Below are 8,037 nucleotides of genomic sequence, written 5' to 3'. Positions count from 1 at the left end.
TGTGTGTATAGCTGGAAAGAGCCAGGGAGTCTTGGCTCCTGTAGGAGTCTCCTATTGCTGCTGTAACAAATTATCATGAACTTGGCAGCTTGAAACAACATATTTATTCTATTACAGTTCTAGAGGTCAGAAGCCTAAAATGGGTTGGCAGAGCTGGTCCCTTCTGGAAGCTCTGGGAGAGAATCCAGATTCTTGCCTTTTCCAGCCTCAGTAACTATCTGCATCCCTTGACTTGTGGCCCCACATCACTCTGACCTCTGCTTCCATGGCTACTCCCCCCCTTCACCTTCCTGTACCCCCTTTATAGCATTTATTATATTGGGATCACCTGGCATTCTAGGATCCTCTCTCCATCTCAGGGTCTTTAATTGTATCTGTTGCCATGTAAGGGAATATATTCATGATTGTGGGGACAGGGACATGGACATCTTTGGTGGGAGGAGCTACCTTCCAGGCTGCCACAGACCCTCTACATCTCAGAGAAAATCTGTGAATGTGCATAGATACGGTAGAGCCCAACCCAGCTTGGTCATGGAGTGATACTGTAATTCTGGAAAGGTTTACTGAACTCTTCCTTCCTATAGGTCCCTCCTGAAATTCTGTCTGGGTAAAGCTTGGTCATCCACAGTAACAAGGCAGGCTTGGTGCAAGAGACCTGGATGTGTTTGCTCACACTCAGGTGTTCATGGCTGATGGGGGAGCTTGGCTGAAGGGGACACTTCAATGGGAGGGAGGTGCCGTGTGAGGGGAGGAGGAGCCAGGGAGGCTGGGCGCCTACATGGATCAGTCCTAATAATACTCTAGCATGGGGTTCCCAGTGATGGAGAGAGCAAAGGCACTTGGAAGTAGGACCAGAAAGTTTTAATCAAACACAGCAAAATGGCGGCAATGCAGAACAGGTAGTGCCTGGAGAAGAGGAAGAAGACCATCTCCTTGACGACATAGATTATGTGTACAAAGATGAAGCAGAACAGGAACATGGCAAACTGGTTCTGGGGCAGCAGGAGGTCCTGGAGGCCACCTGAGAACTGTAGGGGAAAGAAGACAGTGGAGCTGCCACCACCAGCATCAGACGATCTGTGTTCAGTCCTGCCCAATCCCTTCCTGAATGTGACCTTGGACAGGTTATTGTCCTCCCCTAAGGAAAACGGTTGTAGTGCTCCCTTCACAAGACCATGAGGAGGCGGAGGGAAGAAATAAATGAAAAAGTTTCTAGTGAGGTTGCTGGCACGTAGAGGGAGCTCACTGCCTTCTAGACCTCCAGCCTGCATTTGTGCTCTGGGCTAGGGCACCGGGCCAGCACCTTTTTCCCTATGTCTCACTGCCCATCTGAGTTACACCCGAGCAATTTCTCTGTCCCCCAAATCCCTGGAACTGGACTTTGGGTCTTGGGAATGTTCTACGGACAGTGTCCCCAGCACTCAACCTCACTTTCTGGACAATGGCACAATAAGAGGACATGCCTTGGGCACAGGTGGCTGTTTCTGACCCGCTGGGTCCTTTGTCACATGGCTCTTCAGTGCAAGGTGTGAAGCATCTCCTGGGGGCAGGTGCTTAGAGATGTGGGTTCCCAAATCCCACAGAGCCTTGAGCTTGGGGGAGAATAGCTTGAATGATCTGATTGGTTCTTGCCCAGAGTTATGGATAGCTTGAATGATCTGATTGGTTCTTGCCCAGAGTTATGGATAGCTTGAATGACCTGATTGGTTCTTGCCCAGAGTTACTTTTTTCTGGAATCTATGTAACTGGGATCTGACAGAGCCCGTTTAAACTGTAGCATTTTTTATTTTCCCTCTTTGAAAATCTTTCTCCTTGTTAAGTGAGGTAGAAACCCTTGATATACAGTCCTGTTTACCCTCTATAAGGCAAAAGCTGATAAAACTGGTCTGGAGGAATCATCTGCGTGAACCACAGTTTATCGTTTTTTGTTGAGACAAGGGTCTTCCTTTGTAGCCCAGGTTGGCTTTGAACTCAGTGATCCTCCTGCCTCAGCTTCCCAGATGCTATAATTACAGGCATGGGACACTATGCCTAGCACCACGGTTTATCTTCAACTTTTTTTAAAAAATTGAGCACATTTTTAAAAACAGCCAGGGGCTGGGGATATAGCTCAGTGACACAAGTGCCTGCCTGGAAAGTGCAAGGTCCTGAGTTCGGTTCCCATTAGCAAAAAAAAAAAAAAAAAAAAAAAAAAAAATTAAAAACAGCCAGATAGCACGGACTGTGATGCCCTATACTGGTAAAAACCAAAGATGTATTTTCACTACAGTGAAATTTATCGTCCTTCCCCCACTCCCCTCCACACTTCAAAACAAATGAGGGGAAGCTTCAAAAATCAGGCAACTCTCCATTGTTTAAGTACGTGCACCATAAATAAAACACTTTTGTAATATTATTGCCCAAGGCTGGGGGCTTGGACAAACCACTGTTGGAACAGCCACATAAAATATGATGGCAGCTAATACAACTAAGAGACAGATAATGAGGGACAGATAATGAGTCCTGTTCTGGTCTCTCTAAAATGAATAGCAAGGAAGGTCAGAGTCCCGAGGAGGGGACCTGTCTGTTCTCTCGGCAGTAGAATGGTGCTCTCCAGACAGTAGCTCCATGTACCTTACCACCTCGCTGCAGTCTGCACGTGTTTTGGTCTGAAATGCTGAAGGGGGCATAATTATGATTTTAATAATAACACATAATTTGTGAATCCCTCTAGAGACTTTTCGAACACACTTTGAATGCTCTATCTTTTGAGCAGAAGACAAAAGGTGTACAGGACTGTCCGCCAAGGACGTCTATCTCATCCAGCAAGAAGAAAGATCTTCGAACTAAAAGGGCAAATAAATATGATTAGGAGGAGACGAAGTCCAAAGGCATTGTTTAATACCATGCCTGCTTTAAATAGTTTCAGGCTCCAACTCGTGACCCCGGATATTGAGAAAACCCAAGCATTGGAAAAGGAATGAATAAGAATTCAAAAATATTGGAGAATGTGCCAGAATCTTGGAGACCGGGAAATGTTTTTTATATTCTCAAAAAGAGGAAGAAAAATACAGAGTCTGGAAATACTAGTCCAATAAGTTTGACTTGGCTGACATCATTTAATGTTTAATTAAGCAGGTATTTTATGGGCAAGAAGGGGAGAGGGTAATTGTTAAGAAGCCAGCATGTGCTCATTGAGAACAAATCAAATAAAACCAAGTCTATTTTCTTAAAAAAAAAAAAAAAAATTGACCAGTCAAGAGGAGACACGCTGTAGGTAACGTAATATCTTAATTCTGGGAAGCCACTTGACAATGTGTCTCAGGACAGTGTTTAGGCCAAGCTGCAATAATGTGAGAAACATAAAATGTAACTCCAGAGCGTTGATTAACGGAACGCTGCTGACCTGTAGAGCGATTTTTCAGTGGCATGTACTTTAGGTCATACCCTTCTCCACCCTTATGGCAATGGCTTGGATAAGGATGGACGGCCGGCTTCTCAGAAGTGGGGGTGACTCAGAGCTGGGAAGCAGAGCTAATACATTACATCCCAATACAATTAAAAGTGATGAATGTAGCTTGCTGCATCCGGGTCAAGAAGTAAATTGCATGAGTACATAAAAATGGGAATAGCCACCATTTATTGAGTGCTTACCTAATGTGCTGGGCTCGCTGCAGAGAGCTTTACATGCATCCTCGCACATGACCCTCACAGCCACCGTAGGAAGTGGGCATGTGCCAACTAGGACTTGGTGGTCAGTGACTGGCCCAGTGTTAAGCCGGAGGAGAGCTAGTATGTTAACCCAAGACTATCTGAATTTAAAATCTAGGAAACGCTGCTTTCAACCACAGCAATAAACACTCTACATCCCATTTCATCTCAAGTGGGCCTTCGTTTGTTTGTTTGAGACGGGGTCTCACTGTACAGTTCAGGCTGGCCTTGAACTTACTACTTAGCCTAGGCTTGTCTCAACCTCATGGTGATCCTCCTGCCTCAGCCTCCTGAGTGCTAGGATTACAGGTGTGCACCATCATCACACCCAGCTTTCAAGTAGGCACTCTTAGCCCTGCTTAGTATGCACGGGGGTTGCGGGAACATTTCTTGCGGAAAGACTGGTGTTTGTGTTGACTACCAGGCAGTGTGGCCCGACAGAGCCAAGGCGGCCCTGCTCAGGGAGGCAGCGGTTGTGGCGCCCATGGACTGGGCTGCAGGGGGGCCTGGACTGGTGCAGATGCGGGACTCATTCTGTGAGATGCAAAGAGGGGTTGAGCATGACGGAGACTCGTCCCCTGAGCTGTCATGAGCCCTTCTGGCCTGGACAGGCGGGTCTCGGCTTGGCGAGGGAGCTCTGGGAAGGCGGGCCGCGCCTCACCCACCTGGCCTGGTGCCGTCTGCTGCTGCAGCTGCACCATCACCGCCTCGTGCTGCCGCTGCCGCTCGTTCTCCTCATGCAGGTGCTTGAGCCGCACCAGCTCGAAGTCCATGCGCAGCTTCTCCAGTTCCACGGAGACCGGGTGCTCCGTCCCTGGGGCTGGGGACAGTTCCGTGGGCTGGGGCGCATCACCCGCCTGGCCCTTGGGGGTGGGACCGGACTTGGGGAGCCCCGGGCAGCTGTCTCTGTCCTCGCCGGTGTCCATCTCCTCCAGGTAGTTGTAGGATGAGTCTGGCTTCAGGGACTCCGCCTCCTGGAGCACGCGAGCGGACAGTGGGGAGTCACTCTGGGGTGGCCCTCACCCCACTGCTCTCCAGAGTTCCCAGGCACAGTGGCCTGGGATGTTGGAATGAGCCCTCGACTGTGAAGATCCAGCCCTGGGGTCTTGGGAAGTGCACTCAGCCCTCCCCGCTCTAACTGAGGCCTAACTGGCCTCCTCTGTGAGCACGAAGGGGAGAAAGTCAATACAGCGGAGATTAAACTGTTCACCTGAGGACGTATTACTGGATAATATGAGGCAGATGAACCTTGTGTTACTTTAATTACTTGTGCCCGTGTCTCGATGAATAAAAGTAGGATGAACCAGAGGCGGGCCCCTCTGCCTACAGAGAGGCAGGAGCCTGGGGCTGCTCCTACAGTAAACTAACTCGGTATCCCTGTCACTAGTTCTCATTTGCACTGCAAGTGGTGCCTGGGTGGGGAAAGTTTGGAGGAGGGGGCTGGTTCCCCACCGGTGGCACCTGGGCAGGGACCGGGGACCTGGGACCAGGCACAGGCGCAGGCCTGTCTCTGACCCCTAGTGCTGCAGAGGAAAATACCAGCTACCACAAAAGGGCGCATCTAGAGTTACAAGCTGGGCACTGGGGCAGGAGGAGAGATCCATCTCTGTTGACATCAAATCACGCTCCCAAGTCCCCCTCTAGCTAACGTTAAGACACAGAGGCTATGGAGAGAGGAAGAAATCTAGAGTCTATTAGAAGAACCTAAACATACAGGGACCAACCAAAAGGGTAGGGAGGGGGTCCCTATCTGTGGGGGAGGAAAGGGCCTCAGACGGGGGCCCTTTCCCTAGTTGAGTGAGACCAAAGCCAGCTTCAAGTGAACTTACATGTTTGTGCAAGGCCCCTGGCCCTGGAGAGAGCTGGGTGCTAGTTATGGGAAGTGGATCCTGGTCCTGCTCTTCTTGGTGTCTCTCTGAACCCCATAGCACTCAGCTCCTACCACACATCCCTGGAGCACTCTTGGCTCCCCCGGAGAAGGGCGGGGGCCCTGAGATGGGGCTGCTGCTTACCAACATGACCCTTGGCTTCCCTTCAGATGTGGGGTCACCAGGCACCAACTTGGAGAAGGGGGGGCAACTTTCTCCTGCCCCCCGGGCTTCCATCACCTCCCTGTCCTCTGTTGCCATCCGGGAAGCCACAGTGCAGCCAACCCGGGCCAGAGGACATCTTTTAAGGCAGTAATGTTTGACTTCATCGTATTCCACAGCCTGGCTGCTGTCACAATCCCCTGTCCTCACAATCACCCACATTCTGCCAGTTGCTGAGGTAGAGGGCGTGACACATACCTTTGAGGTACTATTGGAGTGGGCCTTTCTCCTCCCTAAGGACTGCTTGAAAACTATCCTTTCACTTGAGATTCAGAATCCCACCGTAGAAGATCCGTTCCCTTGGGTTCTCTTAAATGCAGATTGTACTGAAATGACTCATAATTAGCTCCACAAAGCTTGTTATGGCTGAATCAGCCATCCCTTCTATCCCTGTGTTGAAGTCCTAAACCCCAGTTCTTTAGAACGTGGCTTTATTTGGAAACAGGATCTTTATAAAAGTGATTGTTAAAATGAGGTCAGTAGGGCGGGTCCTAATCCAATGTTTCTGATGTCCTTCTGAGAAGAGATTTGCACACTGATCTGCACAGACAGGAGACGATGTAGAGACAAGGAGAGGCCTTGTATTGTGGTCCTCCTGGAAAACACAAGCAACAAGAGAGAAATGAATTTTATGATGAAAATTGGCTGAAAGGCTCCTCAAGCTCCTGTCGATAAGCTGGAGTCCAGGAAAGTGACCGTGTGAATTCCTTCTAGCCTGAGTGCCGGGAGTACTTTTGGTGTAAGCCCCAGTCCAAGGCAGGACAGGTCCCAGGAGTCAGCACAGCTAATAAGGCTGAGAAAGCCAATTCAGTCTTCCTCCGCTTTTCAGTAGATTCAAGACGTGGATGGATTGGATGAAGCCCACTCACCCTGGAGAAGGCCACCTGCTTTTCTAAGTGCATGAATTCAAGTGCTAAACTCTTCCAGACACACCCTGAAAGATATGTTCAGAAATAATGTTTACCTGGATGACCCGGCATCCCACAGCAAAGCACTTTTGGTAGTTGGAGGCAGGGTCCTATTATGGAAAGAGAAAGGACTGTCTTTGAATTCTAGCTCTGCTGCTCCCCCTAGCTGTGTAATGGAGAGAAAGTTGTTTGAGCCTGTCTGATGATCGGGGCTGTCTTTTATGAATGGAGATAATTAATGACTTAGCTACTTCCCTATGTGGTAGCTGCAATGTGAAAATAAGATGGTGTGTTAAGCCCAGTGTGGTAGCGCACGCCTGTAATCCCAGCACTTGGGAGGCTGAGGCAGGAGGATCATTGTGAGTTTGAGACCCACCTGGGATACAAAGTGAGCTCAAGGCCAGCCTGAGCTGCATATCGAGACACTGTCTCAAAAAGACAAAAAAAAAAAAAAAAAAAAAAAAAAAAAAAAAGATGGTGTGTTAAGCCCACTGTCTCTCCATAAAGGGACTAAGCGAAGGGTAACCATTGTTATTGGTATAAGGGGTGGAGAGAAGCAGGAGTTCAAGTCTTACCTTCTGTGCTTCTTGTAGATCTGTAACCGAACCACGGCATTTCTCTCCTGACCATGTGAACTGTCTCACACCTATGGTGGGAGATGTGTGACCTGCTTCAGGCATGGGGTAGCCTTGTCAGACACATACAGGGTGCCCAGTTATCGACTTCTAGATAAATAATTTTTTTGCATAAATATGTTTAAAACTTGCACAGGACACTTTTCTACTAAAATTTTTTTCATTTATTTGAGATTCAGTTTTAAATGGGAAACCTGTCTTTCTTACTTGTCAAATCTGGTGGTCATAACTAGGAGAGAGCTACTCAAAGAAACAATTTTGTATGATTAAATGATCTTTTGTTAAAAACCATCAAACACCGAAATGTACAGTAAGTGTCAAGGGTAGTTGTATTAGTTTGATATCAAGTAACCACAGAATCTCTATTGCATACGACAATAAATTTTTTTTTCTCTATGTAGCCCAGGCTGGCCTTGAACTCACAGCAATCCTCCTGCCTCAGCTGAGAGCCAGGATCACAGGGATGCACACTATGCCCAGCAACAATAAACATTTGTACAGCTCAGAAATCTGAAGGCTGGCTGATCTAGGTGAGACTTAGATGGTGGGGGCTTGACTGAGGCAGCTTTGTCCCATGTGTCCTGTTTTGGGGAACAGCGGGCTAGCCTGGGCACATTCTTTTCATAGCAAGGGAAGACTCATAAGAGGAGGGGATGGGTACACCATTACTTCTGTTTGATGCTATTGGCCCAAACCAGCCACATGGTCAAACCC

General features: G+C 48.4%; 1 protein-coding gene across 1 annotated transcript; it reads right to left on the bottom strand.

The window, feature by feature from the left end:
• Window positions 1-800: 800 nt before the first annotated feature.
• Tmem247 (transmembrane protein 247) lies at window positions 801-5,865 on the bottom strand. Its single transcript, XM_005391050.1, has 3 exons — window positions 5,703-5,865; window positions 4,356-4,664; window positions 801-1,028 (listed from the first exon to the last, which is right to left on the bottom strand). Exons 1-3 carry the CDS (start codon window positions 5,817-5,819, stop codon window positions 801-803), a joined length of 654 nt encoding a protein of 217 aa, XP_005391107.1. The 5' UTR covers window positions 5,820-5,865.
• Between the last annotated feature and the right edge of the window lie 2,172 nt (window positions 5,866-8,037).

This window comes from Chinchilla lanigera, unplaced genomic scaffold (assembly GCF_000276665.1).
Source record: "Chinchilla lanigera isolate Chin_1 unplaced genomic scaffold, ChiLan1.0 scaffold00040, whole genome shotgun sequence".
NCBI lineage: Eukaryota > Metazoa > Chordata > Mammalia > Rodentia > Chinchillidae > Chinchilla > Chinchilla lanigera.
Note: the sequence above shows the minus strand (reverse complement) of the source record. Positions and strands in the feature narration are given on the sequence as shown.

Bases quoted from the DNA above. Each gene is read 5' to 3' on its own strand.
- Tmem247 (XM_005391050.1), bottom strand. From the start codon at position 5,819: ATGGCAACAGAGGACAGGGAGGTGATGGAAGCCCGGGGGGCAGGAGAA. The intron at 4,665-5,702 runs GTAAGCAGCAGC...CGCGTGCTCCAG, and splicing joins GGAAGCCAAGGGTCATGTTG to GAGGCGGAGTCCCTGAAGCC. The intron at 1,029-4,355 runs GTGGGTGAGGCG...TTTCCCCTACAG, and splicing joins AGCAGACGGCACCAGGCCAG to TTCTCAGGTGGCCTCCAGGA.